Source organism: Miscanthus floridulus, chromosome 10 (genome assembly GCF_019320115.1).
Source record: "Miscanthus floridulus cultivar M001 chromosome 10, ASM1932011v1, whole genome shotgun sequence".
Lineage (NCBI taxonomy): Eukaryota > Viridiplantae > Streptophyta > Magnoliopsida > Poales > Poaceae > Miscanthus > Miscanthus floridulus.
This window is the reverse complement of record NC_089589.1, coordinates 139,790,798-139,814,225: the sequence shown is the minus strand read 5'-3', so window position 1 is coordinate 139,814,225 and position 23,428 is coordinate 139,790,798. Positions and strand designations below refer to the sequence as shown.

Sequence of the window (23,428 nt, the reverse complement as noted above, 5' to 3'; positions counted from 1 at the left end):
AGTGCTATAGTCTATGCCATAGTGATACCCTTGTGGAATCTCAATCTATTGAGTCCTCTACTGGCTTGCTGCTTGAAGTCTCTGATTGTAGACATAAGGGTCTACATCTCTACGGACCCTTTAAATTGATGGTGCTATTTTTTGAGCCGACAACGGTATATGGCCTGATGTGCCAAAATTGATCATCTGGTTCTGACTTTGCCCCACCGGCTGTTGCACATGCTGTATCAATGGTCCAGGATTATACTGTATCTGATTTGTAGTAGTACCTAGAGTTTGTTTAGACAAACCTTGAAGTGCTTGGACGTCACCATTATTAGCTGGTGCTGCTTCTTGATGGCTGGTACCGACTAGATTAGCCCCTTGGGTCGACGGATCTGGGATATTGTAACAAGTCGATCCAACCTGACCAGTTGGAATTCCATGAATCGCCTCTTTCATGGCGTTGTGAAATGTGTTAACAAAAGCTTCATTGCGGCTTGATATGGCATCACGAACAGATTTGTCTATGGCTTCCGTAAAGAAATGCCTGTCTTCAGCCTCGACTGTATCTGTCTGCCCGTGCAGTAGAACTCTTGGTAGTGAAAATTTCCAAATAATTGTGCTGTCACGTGTTTTAGTGTAGGACAACAAACACTTCTTCTGAAATTCTTTTGTAGCTTTGTTGATGGTATCCTTATCTTCATCAGGTAGGTCTTCATAATGTACCATAAGGATGTTGTCGTTGTTGTGAATCGCCATGACGATTGTGGGGTCCCACCGGGCATGCCAGAAACGTGTGTCGACATAGAATTTTCGTCCTGTGCCGAGGACACACGCAGCAAGCCAGAAGGGTCCGCTCGATGGAGCAGATCCGCCTAGCTTCAGTGCAAGGGTGGTCGATCCTGCACAATCCTTCCGAGACGTACTAGTCAATTTGACCCTGCAATTGGCAAGGAGAGAAAGCTTATCAGTAATTAAGGGCGGAACATGTCAGTGTTGCCAGACAGTCCCGAATGTACGGCTCTGAGAGCCGATATGAGAGGAGATCGACTAAATAGTCGATTCCAGCATATTCATAAGAATAAATCGATTAAGGCTCATGGGGTTGTATAAGAAGAATCAGTTATCATTTAGGATAAATATTATTTAAGCAAATATTAATCAATGGCAATAAGATATCAATGATGATCGGTTTATACTGAGCCAATGATTACAAGTAACCGAACTCCTTTTTATATAAAGAAACAATTCAACACCACTTAACCATTTAATAAAGATTAATCTAATGAACATGTTAGATCTCATCTATCACCATGACCAGTGGGGCATGAGGCAGAATCATGCAGGCCGTAGAAACAACAATAGACTCGACGACCCTAACTCATTACTAATATCAGTGGGGCATGAGGCAGAATCCTGCAGGCCGTAATACAATAATAAGATCATGGGGCTAACATATCTTTTAACTTATCTCTACTTCAATCATCTCGTAATGTGAACTGTTCATGAAAGCGCTCGATATCGGCTAAACAGCCGATTCAGGCATAGCGCACAGTTAAGGTAATGCCTCCTCAGGAACGGGTCTACCAACTAACGATCCCCACTCCATGGTGCCAATAGTGGGGTGAGAGGTAGAATCCCATAGACCATGATGACGGGCCATGGAATGATTTTCATTAACTAATAGATCTACTCGAGATCGGACATGCCTTAACCGCACGCTATGCACGATTAAGATTGATGTAAAACAGCCGATAAAAGCATAATTCATCTCTTAAGATGTAGATTAGATCAATTTTAGATTAGCAAACGATGAGTTAGATAAGATATAAGGCCGATCCAGATCAATCTCAATTGGGCAGAGTGATATTGCTATAATTAGATAAACAATGAAAGCAATAAGCAATATTGGTAACTTAATGAATCTACCAAAGACTGCCATACTAAGGTAGAGCCGATAACTTGACCTTGATCTAGTTCAAGCAGTGGGGTGTGAGGCAGAATCACACAGGCCATACTTGAACTTGACAAGAGTCGGTAACTAGCTTATACCAAAGTCACAGTGGGGGTCGACCGGATCGATGCAACCATACGAACAGAGGTATAAACCATGACGGTACTTACAGACAAGCAGTGGAGGTCGACCAGATCGATGCAGCCATACTCGCTGAAGAACTCACCGAGATCTACTCTACTCCTACTCCTAAGGGGTGACCGGAGCCAAAAAAAGTAATTGACTTGTATTTGATTGATTGTGTTTTTTATAATAGCCGGGGTTTGATATTTATACCCAGAGCCTAAACATGAATCCTACTCGAGTACGATTTGTTACAATCTTTGGCATAAAATGAAAAGATTCCTAATTTAAGAGAACTTGGACTCTAATCTTTCCCTTTTTATAGAGTTCAGCATGTCTCGTCTCAGCGCCGATCATAGCCTCTGTCGTTATCTGCTGGCGCTACCTGAAGAAAACCGATTCTAGTGCTGCATCCGAATCAGCTAGTTTCGATCTGCACGCAATTGATCCCTTGCTAACATGATTTTGGGAGTTCTCGAGCTTCTGAGATCCTTCTTCCAAATTCTGGTGTAAACAGATCCCTTTGACACAGAATCATCTAAGTAAGTGTCTTATCTGCATCGTTATTGGGAGCTTACCCCCTTCCTTATATCTATTTTTCTCATTCTTTCCTCGTATTTCTGCTTTTGTTGCAGGAGACATTCCTGACAATGTGGATGTGCCCCCTGTGGCTGCACAAGAGCATTGTAGAGATGGATTCCGTGCCTCCAATTGTGTTGAAATTATGAATGATTCGGAGCCATATGAGATGGCAAGGGCTCTTGATTCTGATGATGATTGTCCTATTAGAGAGCTGACGGAGAGTGACGTTGAGATACTGAGGCGTATCTTTCCCGACCATCGTGATCCAAGAGTTCATGAGTTCAGCGATCTTGCTCATTTCGATCAGGCATGTGTAGAAGGACGTGATGATGAGCTGCTAGAAGCTCCTGAGGCCTGCCCTAACATGGTAATTGAGAAGGGTAGGGTATTCAAGGACCTCCCTACATTGAAGAGGTGGTTGTAGGCGTTTATAGTGATACGAAAGAGACCTTACAAGATCTTGCATTCATATGTGGAGCTCCGTTACATAGTTGTGTGCGACAAGGAATGGTGCCCATGGAGGGTTTGTGCAAGGAAGCAAAAGGTCACTGGAAAGTGAAAGATCACAAAAGTTGTCGGGCAACACAATTGTGCTGATCATGTGCTCACACTGAATCATCAGCAATTGACATCTACCCTCATTACCAAGCGGTTGATGGGAATACTGCAAAGAGAACCCAACATGAAGGTTATGACAATTATCAAGACTGTTGAGGCGTTGTATGTAGGTTATGTGATAACTTATGGCTCACAGGTTTGATGAGGGATTTGGAGAAATGGACAAGAGCTCACGACGTCGATGGATGGAGGTACAAGTTTCAGTGCAGCAACATGGCAGAGTCATTCAATAAGTTGCTATTGGGGATACGTGGTATGCCCGTGAATGCTATCGTTCAATTTACCTTCTACAAGCTTGTTGCCTGGTTCAACGATAGACATGCCCATGCAATGAAGTTGTGGAGTGATGGAGAGATATGGGCTCCTAAACCAAAGGCACACCTAGAGAAGGCAAATGAAAGGGCTGGCACACATGAGGTTATATGTTTTGACCACGCCACAGGGAATTATCAGGTCGAGCATAGGGGCGGTACAACGTCCGACGGCGAGGTCCGAGAGTCGAGGATGCATGTGGTAGTCCTCCAAGATTTCACATGCACTTGTGGTAAACCAAGGCAGTACCACTTTCTATGTTCTCATTTGGTGACAGCAGCTAGGCATCGCAACTATAATATCGAGAGCAAGATACCTCACTAGTTCAGTGTCAACATGCTTGTGCACACATGGAGCCCCCGCTTCGTGCCTTACCGGGACCCTAGAGAGTGGCCTCCATATGACGGGCCAAAGTACATTGCGGATCCAGCTTACATTGAAACAAGCGTGGATCCAGGAAGAGGACGAGGCACATGATACTTATGGATCAGATACCCAGAAGCACGAGGCGTGCGAGAGGAACCCCATTTCTTACTGACACCGAGCAGTACGAGGGTGGCAAGTGTGGTAGACTAGGCCATAATTCATGCACTTGCCATTAGCAGATTAGTGAGGTGCGACTATTGGTTGTTTTCATTCCATTAATTATGCATGTCTCAATTTATGCTTCTATTTGTGTCAATTACTTGTACACTTCCTAGTTTATGTTTTATTGTATATTGAATTTTTATTTCATTGACTTTTCTTTTGTAGGATGGCACATATTAGGTTTAGTTTAGGACCTCTGTACCCTAGTTTGGTACATGTTCTCACATCCCATTTTATGTATTGTGTGTGTTGAATTATATAATGCACTACTTTGTTAGGTTTTATTTGCAGTACGCAATCTCATTTCACTACGTCCTTAATATTAAACTGAATATTATGCCCACAGATAATGAAAACACCAACACAATGAAAACTCCAATACTAGGGCACATTAAATAACACAATAATACTAGAAGTGCATGCCGACAAACTAAATAACGCAGTACATAACCTAAGTACGCACATACTTAAAGTGTATTACATGACAACACAATGAAAAGTCTAAGAGTAGACAATATTGTTGATGAATAAACCATAGAACTAGCAAGTCATGTAGACTACTGAGTGCAACGAAGCCACTTTTCCTTCCTCAGGGGCATCGGGGTTCTTCTCCATCGCTGCTTTCGCTCGACGCGCACGCTCAAGCTTCTTCTCCCTCTCCTCCCTATACGCAGCAACACGTCTCCTTTCCTTCTCTTTCTTGTGCTCTTTTTCTGCAGCCTCCTCTCTGCGTCTCTTCTCCATCATCTCCTTGTCCTCTGCCTCCCACCGCAACAGTTTCTGCATCCATTCCTTGTCTTTAGGCTTGATCTCAGTGTTGATCCACTGTTCAAAATCACAGAACGGTGGAGGGGTCTACAACAATGCAACTGTTACAAAACAAATAAATCATGCAAGATTTTATATGACACAAAATAATTATTATACAACATCAATTCCTCACCATCTTGTTAATGCGGCGTTAACGAAGTGTAGGCTCAAACGAAAAATTGGAACACATTCAATACCTCTGCCTATATGTGTCCTCTTCATCGGACTTGGCTATCTTGCAAGGATCGCCGCAAAAGCACATGGGCACTAGAACACCACTAGGCAGAGGCAATGGGTCGAAGGCATTTTCGGTCATCCGACCATAACTACAATTCAACCAATTTCGTTCTAAGAACCGAAAACAATTAACATTAAAGCACAAACCTAGAGTTTCCCATTTGATGCATAACAATGAACCCATAATATAACAACATGCGCTGAGGTTACCTTGGTTTACTAGCTTTTCCACACTTTGACATCCTACGGTTGTATAATACAAATATTAAAAATTGCATGAAACCCTAAGTAATGACGATTCTTAGGTTGAAAAATCCGACTAATATATACCGAATCGATATGAAAAAAACTAGGAGGGGAGCGATGATACCTTGCTCTTGAAGATCTAGGGATCAAATCGAAGTTTCCAATGTCCAATATGCCGAGGTAGGACGAAGTGGGGAGAGTAAAAACCAGAGAGGGAGGAGAAAGAAAAAGGAAGAAGCCTCGGCTAGCAAGGTTGGGTGCTGGTTTAAAACACCACCTCGGCGCCAATGATCTCGGTGCTGAGATGGCTGCCATGTCACCGCCACGCCTGCGTCGACGCCTACATCAGCCCAAGGCCTTGGCGCCAAATTCGCTGGTGCCGTAACGTGTTAGCTCGGCGTCAATAACAATGGCGTCGAGATGAGGGTCTATTTTTTTGAAAGGATACCTTCCGAGACAGATTTGTAAAAAACTTAAAAAAAAGGGGCAAAAAAACAAAAAAATTCGATTACTCCGTGGAGACCTTGACCCGGGCGGCAGCTGAGTCAAGTCGTCGGCCCCCACTCACTGGCGGAGCAGAGTAGGTGTTACATCTGATAGCCCATGTGCTGCGTCAGTGACATGTCCGAGAGGACAATAATGAAGTTGCTGCATTACATTTGAGAGCAGAGTACCAAGTGGAGGGAGAGAGAGACAGAGGATGCTTCAATAGGAACTCCGACTGCTCTGTGTTTTCACTTTTCAGCCAGCGCTTCGCTTTCTTCGTCCTTCCAATTCATGGTACGCTATTTACTTGGGTGAGTTCAATGGTTTCAGATTTGCTCATCTTTCTCCTCTAATTTCATCACTGATTTGCACCGTTTCTCTTTGTTCTAGCTGGTTGAAGAAATCGTGTTCGGCGTGGAAGTTCACCTCCTGGAGCATCTGGTCAGTGTGCCGGCTCTGTCGTGTCCAAGCCTCCAAGGTATGTTCGTGCCTATGAAAAGCTTCATTGCCTCCACTTAATAATAAGATGTTCTGATGTCCTCCTTTCTGCTGCCAAATCACTTGCCTCGTAATGCAGAGAGACACGGAGAGAGCAGAAGATTGATTCTGGACAGTGTAACCATTTCTGTAGGACAACTGAGTGAAGAGGATCCTGTTGGGAGCACAACAATTTGCATTGAGATCTCCTTATGCAGCACTCTGATCACTGCCCTACAGATTGTGCAGTGTTCAGCTACCTCTTGAAATTCTTATTTAGTGGTAATTACACGCTAAGCTGTTCTTGTCATGTGTGTTGATCAACCAAGAAGCCATTAACCTGCTAAGCTGTTCTACTTATCCTCACTCTTTGCAGGAGCTGCCGTGTGATCTGTTGGTTTTCGTTCTTTTCTGGTGATCGAGTGATAGTCCTCAGTTGTCTTTTTTCTTTGCTTTTGAAGATCTTAAAAGTACTCACGGGTTGTTATCTGAACAAACTGCTCCTGCAAAGATGATTACTATGGGTTCTTATTATCAGACTCTTTTCCTTCTTGGTTAAGATTCAAAGGACCCTCTCTACTTATACAAAGTTGTCCTGGAGAAAGGCACTGTCCACTGAACGGGGAATATTGGTGAACCTGTAGATACTAATCTACATGAATATTTTCTGCAAGATTTCATTTCCTGCATCAGAAATTATGCAAATGAGAGGAGGAACAGAAAGCACGATTCAGTAACCACTGCTGTTTTGGCTTTCGGGTTTTCACTTTCCGACACCTCCCCTGGTCCTCAGCTGAGTCAAGTTTACTAATCTACATAAAACTTAAATCAGTTGGGCCATAAAGGTTTCAGATTTCTTCCTATCGTTATCTCAGTTCATTGCTTTTTTTTCTCTCAGACAAAAAAATCGCATAGACACATACTGGTTTACATCCATGTCACTCTGCTGTCAGTTCCTCCAGCTCTCATATGCTCATATAGTGTTGATTGCTGTGGAAAGCTCCACGGGATCAAGTTAATCAAGAAACAGTTATGATGTCATTCTTCATTTTCTCCTATGACATGCCATATTTGCACGTGCTGATCATAAAGAGATTGCAGAAGTTTGATGCTAGATAGAGCACCAGCTTCTTTCGGACAACATCCAGATGGGATCAGGAAAACTTGCATCCAGTTACAACCAGTAGCTAACCATATGCAGGTATATCTTTCCCAGTCCTAATATCTCCGATTATTCTGGAAAATTATTTGAGTTAAGTCTATTGATTCAATCAAGCTTTCATTCTCTCTAGGTTTCGTAGTGTGATCAACTGAGACTGAGAGTCCGCAGTTATCTATTCTATATATTGGTTTCTGAAGCTGTGGCCTTAAAACTTCATTGGCCTTACTCAGTCAAGATCTTCAAGTAATGATGGGTTGATCATCTCAACAAACTGCTTCTGTGATTCCTATGACCAATCACTTTTCCCAATTGTAAGATACATTTTTCTAAGGTAAGAGCTGTAGGCGTACTTCTGATATTATATGCTTACATCCATGATGTTATACCTTTTGTACAACTGTCCGTACTTATACGGACAAACTGCTTCTGTGATTCTTATTGCAAATCACTTCTAAGATGGCTTTTTCATCTAAAAGGAAACAAAGTGCTTTGGATTATAAAAGAAAAACAATAAGCCCATGAACTGGTATGGTACCAATACAAACATAAACTATTACCCATGTTTTAGGTCTGCCAACAAGGTTTTGGTATTGCCAAATTATGGTTTGACTCATGTTAGACTAAAAAGCTAATAGTTAGTCCACATCCCTTTACAAGCTATCTAATTCTTACTTTCCCAAATGCTTCAAACCACCTTTATTTAGAGCAACTACAAAAGCTTGGCTAAAATTATAGAAAAGCTATATGTCACTCGGGTTATTCTTGGGCTACTGTCACTCGAATTTTTTTATATTCACACAATACACATTTGATGTTCACATAGTATATAAGTGATGTTCTATGAAATCTGACAGATTTACATATAGTATACATATGATGTTCTATGATGTTTTTTATGATGTTCACATGGTATACAAGTGATGTTCTGTAAAAATTGTGTTTAAGAGACGTGTAAAGCAACCAAATATGCCAAGTACCATATAATATACATGTGATGTTCTTTGATGTTTTTTATGATGTTCGCGTGATATACAAGTGATGTTCTGTAAAAATCATGTGAGAGAGACGTGTAAATCACTCAGGTGTGATATAGACAGACTCTAAAATTATTAGCCAAATTCCATTGTTTAGCCATCATGTAAAATAAAAAACTCTTAAAAAGGAAGAACAGCCTTGCTATTTTACAAAATCATATAGCAAGTGTTCGTGGTTGGCTATATATGGCCACCGAAAATCAAGGGATAGCCAGCTTCCTATTTTTCAAAGTCAGATAACACATCTGTTAGAGCCTAGTTTTTGCAGATAGCACATCTGTTAGAGCCTAGTTTTTGCTATACAAATTCTAAAATTGCCTCCACAACAAGAATAGCTAAGCTATTGGAGTTGCTCTTAGCACTCGTTCACTGCTTCAGGTACCCGCACGGTTTCTATTTGGACTCCAACTAAATTAGTTTCCTTGCATAGCTGATTGAACTTTCCTTTTCTCCCATGAATATCTCTACTTTCGTTGCATGTTAGCTGCCTAATCCCTCTCTTTCCTTGCATGAATGCCAATAAATATCTTTGAGTAGTTCATCCTGTTAGATGTATAGATGTACTTTGTATTTTCCCTCTACTTGGAGGGGCTCTTTGCATATGGACACACATGTATACTTGCCCTTTGGGCCTGGAATAGAATTAGTTGGCCTCATTCTAACATGGTATCAAAGAGCTAGGGTTTCGATTTTTTATTTCCACTTGCGTCCGCAACTTCGCGTCGCACCCTTGCGTTCGCAGCTTCGCGTCGCACCCTCACGGGGCCCTCGCGCTCTCGCGCGAACTCGCTCGGACCCACGCCGGTCGCTCGCGCTGTCCCATGCCTGTCAGCGCCCCGGCCATCCTCCCTCCCTAGCGGACCCGCTGGACTCCTGCCTCTGCGCCGGCCCCCTCCCAAATTCCGGATATGTTTATTCCTATATAACTTAATAACAAGTTGCACGAAAATTCTGGATGTGAGTTCACTATACTCATATAAAACCTATTGTACAAGGGCTTTGCTCTGACACTCCCAAATGACTACTAGGAAGTAATATGTAAAATATATATTTATTTTAATTTTTTATTTTGTAAAATAGGATAAATAAGGTAATTTTTAGATATATAAAAATCTTTTTTCTACATCTAATTGATGCATGTGTAATCTATTAGATATGGTAAATCTTTTTATTTTGGAACTTTGGATTGATCTATTTTAATTAGCATGTTAGTCTTTTGATGATGCATGTAACGCTCCGTGTTAGGTACCGTCGTCATGTTAGCTCACGATTTTTTGATGCAACATGTCCCTCCTGTGTTAACTTGCGTATTTAATGTATGTAAGATGTATATGCATGTTAAGATTAGGTGTATGATGCATGTATAACATGTATACACATGTAACATACATCTCCTGTGTATTGTGTTAGCTAGCGTTAAGATGTATATGCGAGTTAACCTTAGGCGTATTATGCATGTATAATATGTATACGCATATAATAACATGTAACGTGCACACGAACTAAGAAATGAATGACCGCTTGCTGCTTGTACTCCCGTGATTACAGGATTTGAAAAATATTTTTTGTTATATTTATTTATTTATTTTATTAAATAATAAAAAATCAACGGTATTTGAGCTATTACCTCCTATTAGGTAATGCGAGTACCTTAGCATTGCCCTACAAATCAGTAGTGGTATATGTTAAATTTAATGAATGTTATCACATTTGGAGACCAAGTTAACATGTCTTCTCATTCATTGCCCAGCCTCCAACTCTTTATGTGGATCTCCCTAACCATCTTGGTCTGATGGCAACCATACTTGAATCTTTTGTCGGATCATGCGCGAAGAAGTTGCAAGATATTGTTACAGAGGAGGCCATACTAATTTTAGGTGTTAAAGAAGAGCTCATAGAGCTGAAGAGAAGAATGGAGCAAATATGGTACTTTCTTAATGATGCAGAGAAAAGGAGCATAAAAGAATCTGCTGTTAACAATTGGCTTGGTCAGCTAAGAGATGCTATGTATGATGCTGATGATATCATTGACTTGGCCAAATCCAAAGGAAGCAAGCTATTGCCAGACCATTCTTCATTAGTATCAAGCAGTTCAAATACATGCAGTGGCCTTTCTCTTTCCTCTTGCTTTTTTAATATCCAGACACGTCATGAGATTGCAGTTAAGATTAAAAACTTAAACAAAAGAATTGACAATATTTCAAAGGATAAAGTTTTTACTTCACTCAAGAGTACACAATCAACTGTAACAGTTTCTGTACCAAAACAGAGAAGAAGTTCCAGCCTTGTTGAGCCAAACCTTGTTGGTAAGGAGGTCTTACGTGCTTGCAGAAAAGTAGTAGATTTGGTGCTTGCACATAAGGAAAAAAGGTCTTATAAGCTTGCTATCGTTGGAACAGGAGGAGTTGGTAAGACAACACTAGCACAAAAAATATACAATGACCAAAAACTAAAAGGGAGCTTCAACAAACAAGCATGGGTTTGTGTTTCCCAAGATTTCTCTGAAATAGCTATTTTAAAGGAGATTCTACGGAAAATTGAAGTACAGTACATGCCAGATGAATTAACTGATGAGCTCCAAAGCAAGCTAGAACTGTCCATTAAGGATAAGAGTTTTTTTCTTGTGCTGGATGACATGTGGCAGTCAGACATATGGACAAATCTACTGAGAATCCCACTACATGTTGCATCCTCAGTAGTAGTTTTATTGACAACTCGATTTGACACTGTTGCTGTAGAAACCGGAATGGACTATACACATCGAGTTGATTTAATGTCACTGGATATAGGATGGGAGTTACTATGGAAGAGCATGGGCATCAAAGAAGAAAAAGAAGTACAAAATCTACATGACTTAGGGATCGATATTGTTCGTAGATGTGGTGGTCTTCCCCTTGCAATTAAAGTCATTGCTAGAGTTTTGGCAACCAAACATCAAACAGAGAATGAGTGGAAGAAGATTTTGGTAAAAGATGCTTGGTCCATGAGTAGTCTTCCTAGTGAAATAACAAGTCCTATATATCTAAGTTACGAAGAGCTGCCACACCATTTGAAGCAATGTTTTATCTATTGTGCTATTGTCCCTGAAGATTCGGTAATCTACCGTGATGATATTGTAAGGATGTGGGTCGCTGAAGGCTTTATAGATGAGCAAGATGACCGAGTCCTTGAAGATTTAGCAGAAGAATACTACTATGAGCTGATCTATCGAAATCTCCTCCAACCAGATTATTCCGATTTTGATCTTACTCAATGTAGAATGCATGATCTACTAAGGCAGCTTGCTTGTCATTTATCCAGAGAAGAACTTTTTGTTGGTGATCCAGATTCAGCAGGGGTTACTGTTATGAGTAAATTCCGCCGTATTTCAGCAGTCACTATGAATGATATGGTTGTGTTACCTAGAACAGATAAGGGGAAATGTAAAGTGAGAACTTGGAGAACATTTTGTACAAAGTCTTTGAGAGTTGATGATGCAGTATTTGATAGATTACCATGCATTCGAGTTTTGGATTTGACAGGTTCACAGATACAAGCTGTTCCACCTTGCATTGGACGTTTGATCCACCTACGGTTACTAGACCTTGATGGGACTGACATATCTTCTCTTCCAGAGTCCATCTGTTGTCTCATAAACCTTCAGATATTGAATTTGCAGAGGTGTGATTCTTTGCATAGTCTTCCTTCAGGAATAACTCAGCTATGCAACTTAAGGCGACTTGGCCTAGGGAGCTCACCAATAAATGAGGTTCCAAATGGTATTGGCAGATTAATTTCTCTCAACGATTTAGAAGGCTTTCCTGTTGGTGACGGCTCTTTTAACAATTCTGTAATGCAAGATGGATGGAATATAGAAGAATTGGATCCCCTTTGGCAGTTGAGGAGGCTTGATATGATCAAACTGGAAAGAGCAGTTCCTCCTAGTAAAGATTCACTGCTAGCAAACAAAAAACATCTCAGAGAATTATTCCTACGTTGCAGTGAACACATACACGAGCCATATTCTGAAGATGTTGTAATCAATATTGAGAAAACCTTTGATTTGCTAATCCCTGCGCACAACCTAGAGGATCTCTGTTTTATGAATTTCTTTGGTCGGAGGTTTCCCGTCTGGCTAGGTCGTGCTGCCCATTTGCCTTCACTGACATACTTACAGCTCATAGATTGTAAATCATGTGTTCATCTTCCACCAATCGGTCAGCTCCCCAACTTGAAATATCTGAAAATCGAAGGAACCACTGCAGTCACCATGATTGGACCCGAATTTGTTGGCTCTGGGATGGGTAATCTCAGATCTACAGAGGCAGTAGCTTTCCCCAAGCTTGAAACATTGGTCATCAGGGATATGCCCAACTGGGAGGAGTGGTCCTTTGTTGCTGAAGAAAAACAAGAAGCAACAACAGCATTCACGGAAGGAGCAGAGGATAAGGCTGCTGCAAATCAAAAGTGGGATGCCCCACCTCCAAGGATACAGCTGCTGCCACGATTGAAGAAGTTGGACCTGGTCCGCTGCCGCAAGCTGAGGGCTCTCCCACGGCAGTTTGGACAGGAGGCCACCAGTTTGAAGGAGCTCCATTTAAGACAAGTGCACAGCCTCAAGGTGGTGGAGAACATCCGTTTCCTCTCAGAGCGCCTTTTAATCTCAGGTTGTGAAGGCCTAGAGAGGGTCTCAAATCTTCCCCAAGTGAGAGAGCTGCGTGTACGGCTGTGTCCCAACTTGAGGTGTGTTGACAGGATGGACAACTTGCACCAGCTGTTGCAGACAGAGGATATGGAAGATGCTTCCTCGCAGTGGCTGCCTGGGCTCCAAGAGCAGCACCAACAGCTGCACGGAGAAGACATGGATGTCTACACTTGGATATAGTGAACGTACAGACATGCCGAATGAGATGGCTATGAAGATATATGTAAGCTATGACCCTTGTCTGAATTTTCTAATTTGGTTAGATGTTTATCTTCTCTGCTTTTAATTATCCATGCCCGTTTTCAATTATTTATAGGTAATCTGGGATTGAGGGCGGAAGAGACGACTAGAGTCTAGAATTTGTCTCATTGATATCCATCAGGTGCCTTATTACGCTGGGCTGGATAGCACGGACGCGTGTCTCGTGTCAAGCTGATGCAAGGAGTTGAAGAATTTGGTGCTCTACTTATCGAGGAAGGAGAAGACGTGTTTTGGTGTCTCCTGATCAAGTGGCGCATGTGTCTGAATAACCAGTGTTTTGTTTGCGTATGTATCTCAATAAGGTCGTGATATATACTGCTGGTGTTTTTAGTCTTGTTTTTTCTTTTAAGTTGTGCCAAACATTACATACGTTGTTTGGAGCCCCAGCGTGTATGCTGCTACGTGAATTTTGTTTGAGGATTATTGCTATGTGGATATGTTTTTCATTTAAACAGATGGTCAAACTTTTTCTTTGGCGGAGAGGCCAAAAACCTCCAGTAGGATCGGAGCCTCCTTGCCTTCATATCCTCCACTGCAGTCGTCCTGCAGGCCCGCTCGAGGAGGCTCTTGCTGACATTGAATTTCAGAACAGTGATATTACCGTCCGCCACTGCAGTCGTTTTGAATTCGCGTGCTATTTGGACACTGGTCTGTGTGCCAACACATCTCACGCAGGCGTCTAACAGGTCTGGCCCGTCACTTGCGTGCGTTCGTGCTGCTGGGCTTCACCCGACGGTCAACGCTGAAGACAGCGCTGTGCTTCAACCATATGTTTCTTTGTCTTTTCCATGCGTCCGAAGAGTGTCATGGTAGTAGGGGGCTTGCCTTGCTCTGCTTTTGCTCCTATCCTGCTGACAGAGACAGAGTAACACTCTCCTGTTCAGTGAGTGCAAAGCGCTACTCTGTTTTCCACACTAGCAACTCTGCTGACGGCAGGCAAACTGCAGAGAGGTGTTGCAAGTGCTACTGTTTGTCATTGTAGTCAGTTCTGGGCGACGCGTGATGATGCCAAGCTCAACACATCACGGAGGATTATATCTTGTTGTGGCCTTGCAGCTGCGTGTGTGCCCATCCGCCGCGAATCGAACTCGATTTCTTTGCAAGGGAATTCACAGTGCATCGAGGAGGTTAATTCATTTCATTTCTGAAGATGTGCAGAGTCAGATTTTTGGCCTACGTGTACCACGTGTATGTACATATGCCCATGCAATGTTCCACTGTTCTACGACTGTCAGGCTACTTGAGCACATCGATGACTCCCATCATCACAAATTTTTCTAGGCCAAGTTTTATTTAATGTTAAGGTTGTCTTTTATTCCTGATTGTGATCGGTTCTCATCTGACGAAATTGGGGGAATGGAAACAAATAAGCTTTCTTGCATGCGTTTTCCATCGAATCCTCACACCATCACCAATGCATAATTACACAAGTAAAAAAGAATGGCTTGATCATCAGCTACCAGTAGTTTGAATGATCTCCACCAACCATGGACAGACTGACCTCCATGGTTGCTTGGTCAGCACCACGGCCTCGCTCCTCAGCACGAGGCAAATGGAGCCGACCAAGAAAACCCGCGGCCCTGCAGTGGAGGAGACCTTGACTGGCGTGGCCACGGAGTCAAAGAGTCATCGGCCGGCCGCCCACCCACCGGTGGAAGTGGAAGTGGAACAGAGCGATCATACGAGTGCACCAGTACCTCTGCCCATTGGATGGAGGTATGCAATATTGGCCTGTTGCTCTTTTTACCAAAGGTTGAGCCGCCACCGCACTGGCATAGCAAGCTCTCGCTCTATCCTAACAATAACACAATATACCCATTTTTCAAGAAAAAATTAAAAAAATTCCAAGTTTAACCAAATATATACAAAAATACTAATATTTATCATGCATATTAATTATCACTAGATTAATCATGAAACATACTTTGATAATAAACCTATCCAAAAATACAAATATCAATACTATTTTCTATAAATCTAGTCAAACTTGACATTATTTGACTCCTTATGTTGCATGGGAAAAATATTGGTGCATGTGTAGGCTGAGCTACATACATATTCCATGTCCTGTACCGATTGGTTGATTCATCTGTTTTTGAACCGAAAATCCCACAAACTACATACACGGTACTTCGAGGCTGGTTCGGAAAATATGCCGTATTCGATATCTTTCTACTAGGACACACGGGACGGGACATGGCGTGAACACTCGGGTGTGTGCCTGCCAACTCTCACGCTTGTGTCAAAATTGGGCTGAGCCGTCACTTATGCGCGTTTCCCCTGCATGCGATACGCTAACAACTGCACTGCTCCAATGCCAATATATTATCTCGCTGCATCATGTTGTCCCCATTATGGTTATTTTTCTTCACGCAACCTAAAATTAATGTGAAGCTGACAAGATCCAGCGCAATTCGTAGTATGCGTAGTTGAGTACCACATGCGCTCTGACAGCTCGTGGAATCTCTAGGAAAAAGGCTCACATGTGCACTAACCTAAGGAATACTAAATCTACTACTAGTTCAATATAGTTAACTAAAGTCGATGCCAATAAGCAGGCAAAAGCTAGGCTGGCGTCTTAGTTTACTGTTTTTTAGGCAGCAACCAGCAAGTGCTCACTACTTTCAATGGAGGCCCCTGCTTGTTCCCCTCTGTTCAGCCCCTAGAATGCCATTGGCTCTAGAGGCTGTTCCATGCTTTGTTTCTTGCTGGCTCACATCGAATTAGGACCTGGCTGTGGTTGCCGTGTACATAGGTATGTGTCACTCTCTTTCCTATATTTTGACTACTTTCAAAATTTGAAAGAAGCACAAACGAAGGACTGAGTCTGGGGGGTCGTCGATGGAATATCCAGCTGTACTTTCTTCTTTCTCTTGACTCTAGCACATGGACATTCTAGATTTTTAAGGTTAATTAAATGGCTCCACATGGCTAAGGTACCTGTCATTGGCAGCATGTTTTATTTTCATAGAAAAAACAAACAGAAAAGCTGTCTTCATTTGGCTAACATCCATAGAGTGTGTCATGAGTTTATTTCTCAAATTTGGTCAAACACTCAAATGTCTTCATTTCTCATACGTGTACTAATCATTAGTTTGTGGGCAATGAGGTGATGAAGTGAGAAGTGAGCAGTGAGAAGATGATGGACTAATTTATTTTTCATCAAATCCTCATGCCATCACCAACACATAATTACACAGGTAAAGAATGGCTTCATCATCGGCTACGAGTAGTTTGAATGATCGCCACCAACCACGGACAGACTGACCTCCATGGTTGCTTGGTCCACCGCAGAGTTACTGCATGCATGTCCAAAAGAAAAGCCATCCACCAGACCACCACGGCCTTGCTGCTCAGCACGAGGCAAATGGAACCGACCAATAAAGCCCGCAGCCCTGCAGTGGAGGAGACCTTGACCGGTGTGACCACAGAGTCAAGTCTCCGGTGGAACAGAGCGCGAGGTATACAATATTGGCCGGTTGCTCTTTTTATGAAAGGCTGGGCCGGCACAGCAAGCTGGCTCTATCCTAAAAATAATGCAATACTCATTTTTCAAGAAAAAATAAACAATTTCAAGTTTAACCAAATATATACAAAAATACTAATATTTGTCATGCATATTAATTATCACTAAATTAATAATCAAATATACTTTCATAACAAACCTATTTGAAAATACAAATATGCATACTATTTTCAATAAATCTTGTCAAACTTGATACTGTTTGACTCCTTATGAGGAGATTTATAATTTTTTTAAGATGGAGCGAGGGAGTATATCTGAGCTGGCAATGTTGCATGGGAAAAATATTGGTGAATGTATAGGATGAGGTACATACATATTCCACTGTGCCCATCGGTTGATTCATATCTGCTTTTTAATCCAAAATCCCACAAACTACATCCACTGTACTTCTAGGTTAGTTTGGGACTTGTCCATCAACCCGTGCTCTCCCACGGGCTAGAATCTTATAAGCGATATTAGTTTATTGTCTAATGTCTCTAGATGTTTAAAAGTACTTGCATTAAATTGTACTTCTCTTTGTTCATTTTCTAACATGATAGACACACCGATTGCACTCTTAAGTACAATGATGGCCTAAATGGTCACTTCAAACCTACACCACACTGCTTAAGATCAGTTTAGAGCTAGGCAAAAGATCTAGGACGGGTAGTTGTGCTAAACTCAAGAGGATATTAATGTTTAAGCCTTATAATGACTTTTTGCACCTAAGAAATCTCAAAGAACAGGAAGATATAGCGACATGTACTCTACAATATCGTCCCCACCTTGTCAAGACATTTGAATTTTATTGCCAAAGAGTTACTTATGCAGTAATGATTATACTATTAATAAAGATATGTGAAATGTTTTAGTTGAAGTGTATAAATTATGTAAGTAATAATTTATACATTATATGTCATGGTTATTAATAATTTTAAATAATCTGTTAGTATCATTAGTGTAGGAAGTCTTTTACATGATTGCTAAAACATAACATATATATTTATGTATCACGTATGCACAAGTATATAATGTGCATGTACTTTATTCAAATTTTAATATATTGCCATTTTTTTTGCATACAATATATCGATAAGTTTGATGTAGATTTAATAATGTCAGAAATGGTAATTTATATGTAAAATTTAAGGGGTCGCATATATTATGAATCTAATAGCATAAGTGGTAATTTAAATAAACATTCATAGAGGTGGGTAATTATTTAGAAAATAGCAAGATCCTGTGGTTATTATTATTATCGGAGAGTGAATGCTTCTAATTTTTGTGTGAATCTCTAGACATTATATTTTTTCTAGTGGGGGTCCGTAAGGATTAACATGGAGGCTCCATCAGTGACGTATATTTACAATTTACATGATTTGTTTTTATTTCGTAGCATGATACTAATTTGGTGGAAACCTAAGATTTTGTTATATGTGTTATTATTCCATACCTTTGTGTGCCATGATGAATCTATACTTTAAATTCAACTTTTAGTCTATGTATATTGCAATTCTTTTTATCCACATGTTAAGTTGAATTTCTTGTGCTTATTTCATACTTTATTCACAATTTTCATCTTTTATTTAATTGAGAAAGATTATAGGTCCTAGGTTACTCTCTCGGCTCACATTGTATAAATAGTTGTTTCACCTTGCACTGTGGCACTATCACATAATTTTATCTGCAGTAGCATTGTTTTATAAAATATAGAGTGCTTAAAACTAAATTACCTATATTGATAAGACATTATATTTTCGTCAAAATTTATAAAGCTGTTTAGAACAACAACCTGTGGAATTTATTATATGTCATAGAGTGTTAATATAATATAACTTAAAGTTAATTATCAGTGTCTTTGCTACATTCTTTATTAAGGGAACATTTGGTACACTTTTTTTATAAATAGTTTTTACACACTTGATAAACTATTAAAATAAATATTTATCCTAATGCGTAAATGTGTACGTGGTCGACATGGTGAACATATAATCATGCTTACTTTTAATTTAACAATTGTAGAAATGTCTAATTAACAAAATATAGGAATATATGAAGATTAGCGTTCTTTCCTCTTCCTTCTGATGCACCTTTTTCACATAGGTCTTTTCAGATAGGTCGTCTCGTATTATCATCAATTTCCCTCCTTCAATCTTATTAATTAATAATAAACATGGGATGATTTATATATAAACATGGGACATATTTGCTTTTTTACTTGAATTTGCATATGCGTATGACCAAAACTGCATAGTAGAGATTGGCACGGATGCATGCCAGTATGAGCAAGAGTAGCAGACCTGCAGCTCAGCAGTGACATGCCAACAATGTAGACAGAGATGTCGCCGTAAGCCCGCATCCATGCTTCCATCCATGCTTTGACGAAGGATGCTAGGTTTAGCTGCGGGATGTCCAGCACTAGCTTGTTCAGAACATAACAATCCGGCTTGCTATATATTCTGCCTCGGTCACTGTCTGGTTTATATATGAAAACCTGTACGTCCAAACTCGATCACATTGGAGATTGATTAGGCAATCGAAAGAACAACTACTACTCCAAAGAGCTCACCTAGGCTATCGATCACAGGGGCTGCCAAAAAACAGCAAGGCATGACTGGGAGGGAAGCCCAAGAAAGATCAACGTGACTGGAAGGGAAGCCTGGCGTAGCATTAGTGCAGGATTGGAATTAAGGTCGATCCCTGATTGATTGAATCTGCGTGACTATGGACGGCGGCTGCGACAGCAGGGCTTGGCTAATACCACGTGAGATAGATGGGATAACAATATAATTTATGTTTTCCTTTTCAATTAGATCCACTATTATGCGTGATTTTGATAATGGTAAAAAAAACTGAATAGATCTAATGGCTATTAAAATGGACGTGAGTTATTTTTCATAATGGCAGGTGGGTAATTTTGTAGATAAACTGAATAGATCTAATGGCTATTAAAATTAACGGCGATCAAATTGATGGCTAGATCTTTCTAATTATTGTGAGAATTTCTATGATTTATCTTCTTTTTCTAGCACGTTTGGTGAGAATTAACATGGAGGCTCCGTTGGGGCCTCCAATTAGTAATATATAGTAAGATAAGATATGGTAAAGCAACACACCTCATTAACCATAGTCGATGCCAATAAGAAGGAAGATATCAAATATATTATCTTGGCACATTGTGTTTTCACTATTTACTTATATAATGGAAAATTCTAGTTCAGTCCACTGATGTTATGTTATTTTCTATCAGGCCACCTAAAATAAGTGTGAAGATGATAAGTATGAAGCGGGTATGTGTTAATGGTTTTCAGTGTCACATGCGCACTAACTTTAGGGATACAAAATATACTACTACTTTTGTATATAATAGACTAATGTCGATGCCAATAAGCAGGCAAAAGATAGACTGACGTTTAGTTTACAGTTTTTAGGTAAAGTGCTCGCTCACCCACTTTCCAACAACCCCTCTCTGCTTACTCCTCTCTGCAGAGACCAATAAATTATGATAGATCCAATTGTAATTATTGGCTATGATAGCATCTCCAACAGCTCACCAATACTTCATCCTCAATAGGATGGTATTGCTGATCACCAATACTGTTTCTTTAGACTGTTGGGGGAGGTGTTCCAACAAATCACCAATAATCTCCCCCAAAGTATGGGTCCCACATGTCATATTACTATTTTTTCTCTCTCCAGCGGGCATCTTTTGCCCCGCTGTCACTTCTTGTCTCCAACACTGCCGAGATTCAAGCAGGGTACTCTGATGCAGGTAGGGGCAAAGGCGAGGAGGCAACGAGGTCTGGGGTACTTGGCCATGGCATGGCCCCTTCTCTCCTAGAGTTAGATCGACGACGACCATGACCCCCTGGCGTGGGCGGCAGTGCGGCACCAAACTCCGGCATGATCGGTGGCCTAGAGTTCAGATCCGTTGCTTGCCCCCAACTCCAGCCATGGCCCCCGCCGCGCCCAGCATCGGCTGTGAACACCGCCACGCGTCCGCGCCCAGCTCCGGCCGCGAACACTGCCACGTGCCCACCCCTAGCTTTGGCCGTGGCCCCCACCACGCCCAGACCCGACCGCAGTCGTCGTCGCGCCCAGCCCCGACTGCGGACACCGCGATGCCGATGCCCAGCCTTGATATGGGTGGGAAGAAGATGACAGTTGAGTGGGCCCAACGTATTGGGGTAGATGAAACTACCCCTTTATTTGACGGGAGATAGAGGGGATATTTGTGATCACACAAGAAAAAAGGGAGAGCTATTGGGGAGCTGTTGCAGCAATAAAATTGGCTCATCTCCCCCAACATGACAGGTTTATGGGGATGAGAAATGGTATTAGGAAGCTGTTGGAGATGCTATGATGGTAGCAAGTGCTCGCCTCACCACTTGCCAACAGCCTTTTAGTCTACGCTTTTCCACACATCTTATTTACCACTCGTAAGAGGCATTTTGCCACAAGGTCTCTCTAGTTTCCATTTGCTCCTCCATTGCTGCAACCTTTCGTCGTGCACGATGCTCTTCCTAAGGTATGTTGTCATTTCTTGAAAAACCTTCATGGCCTCTACTTAGTTAAGAAGGTAGTCTGATTTAGTTGGTTTCTGTTCTCATAGTATTGCCTGGTGATGCAGGGATAGCAGAAGCTTGAGGCTACATCCGTTTCTGTAGGACTACAGATTGAAGAGATCCTACTATCGGGACCACAACAATTTACATCGGGACAAATTGATCTCCATAATAAGCAGTCTGATCAGTGCCTTTCCAGTTGTCATGTGTTGACCTACGTTTTCTGGTTCTAATTGTGCTGAAAATTCTGATTCAGTGGTAATAATTCTTCTAGTTGGCTGTCCTAGTTGTAGGTATTGATCAACGAGGCGGTCACTGATCCTGCTAAACTGTTCTAGTTGTCACCACATTTTGCAGGACTTGCCGTGGCATCCGGTGATTGTCCTCCATTATTTATTCTATACATTGGTGTCTAAAGACCTTCCCTCAGTATTGAAGATCTTAAACGTACTCACCTGTAATGATCTGGAGGAACTGCTTCTGCAAGATGGTTACTACTAGTTCTTATATATTGTCACACCCATTTCCTTCATTGAAGATGATTCCTAGACTTGCATGTGCTGATCAAGCAGAGCTGGCACAGGTTTAATGCTCTGTGTGCCCATTTCTGTTGAGCGAGTTCATCTCTCACCAAAGTGATCCTGTTGGGAGCAAAAAAGGAAAAATAGCATCGACACATACTGATCTATTTGATGTGTACCATCTCATTAGTGGCTTATCAGTTGACCTGTAATCAGGTACTTACTGCTCCACCATCATAGCTTAAATACAGTGATACTCTTCTTGCTTTAACTTTCTGCTGAACTATTCTAGATATGGGTACCATCTAGTAATTGCCAGTCATTGAACAACCTTTGTTTTGACAAGCAAGAGGTTTGCCATTTAATTCTTTCTCGTTTTTGCAGGTTTAATTAGCTGTGATATCTGTGGTTCTCTGTTGGTGATTGGCGGATAGTTTCTTCTATCCACTTAATAAATTGGTTTTTTTTCCCAAAGGATTTACTTTTGATCTGCACGCATAGCATCGGTGCAGTACGCTGGATGGGTCGACAATCCAAACGAACTGTATATGCCAACAAGAGGATTACTATTGACTCTAGTTGGAAGATAGATTTCTAAGGTAAGACATCTAACATGTACCTGCAATTTGACCATTATCATGTTTTACCAGATCGAAATGTGTAACTAATGGAAGTATTAGTAGAGGTTTTACGTGCAAGTTCAACATGCCAAGTACTTTTTGAAATTGATAACATCAAATCTAGAGTACCTTAACTAACAACACTTGAAATAGAAAAGGACAAGAATGAAGCTAAGACAGGGGTTTATACCTCAATATTTTACCTTACTACTCATTTTGTCAACCACCAACGTCATGTACCTAGTGTAGGGCAATGCTACGGTATACCTTCTTTACTTATTAAGAGGTAATATCTCAAATAAATTTGAGCCATTGATTTTTTAAGGATTTTTGAGTTAATTATCTAATTAATTCATATAAGAAAAGAAAATAAACATCATTAAATCCTCACGTCTCGGAAGAGAGAATCAAGCGCATGGCGCCTTCCTTTTCCATGTAGACGGACCCTTCCTTTTGGGTTCAACGTGAATAAGTTGCTATTTTAGTTCTATTTTTACTTTTTGCTAATATATACATGTATACACTACACGTACAAAAAAATTTGGACTGATGTTGTAGCACCCGGTTTTAAGAACAAAACCAGATACACACCATATGTGAGCCCCAAATCTCACGTATAGCTATAAATAAGTGTAATATCAAAAGACAATGCATAAATACA

General features: G+C 41.0%; 1 protein-coding gene and 1 long non-coding RNA gene across 4 annotated transcripts; both read left to right on the top strand.

The window, feature by feature from the left end:
- Positions 1-6,073: 6,073 nt before the first annotated feature.
- On the top strand, positions 6,074-14,008 carry LOC136487364 (putative disease resistance protein RGA3). 2 transcript variants are annotated; one of them, XM_066484527.1, is made up of 8 exons: positions 6,074-6,232; positions 6,329-6,416; positions 6,516-6,697; positions 6,792-7,260; positions 7,369-7,616; positions 7,708-7,908; positions 10,362-13,518; positions 13,612-14,008. In XM_066484527.1, exon 7 carries the CDS (start codon positions 10,404-10,406, stop codon positions 13,473-13,475), a length of 3,072 nt encoding a protein of 1,023 aa, XP_066340624.1. In that variant the 5' UTR covers positions 6,074-6,232; positions 6,329-6,416; positions 6,516-6,697; positions 6,792-7,260; positions 7,369-7,616; positions 7,708-7,908; positions 10,362-10,403; the 3' UTR covers positions 13,476-13,518; positions 13,612-14,008. The 2 variants fall into 2 exon arrangements, with proteins under 2 accessions (XP_066340624.1, XP_066340625.1); XM_066484528.1 differs by having other exon boundaries at positions 6,082-6,249; positions 6,792-7,616.
- A 7,378-nt stretch (positions 14,009-21,386) lies between these two features.
- LOC136485863 (uncharacterized) lies at positions 21,387-22,727 on the top strand. 2 transcript variants are annotated; one of them, XR_010766591.1, is made up of 4 exons: positions 21,387-21,589; positions 21,692-21,884; positions 21,984-22,363; positions 22,532-22,727. It is a non-coding gene; the product is annotated as an uncharacterized lncRNA (long non-coding RNA). The 2 variants fall into 2 exon arrangements; XR_010766590.1 differs by having other exon boundaries at positions 21,965-22,363.
- The last annotated feature ends 701 nt before the right edge of the window (positions 22,728-23,428 follow it).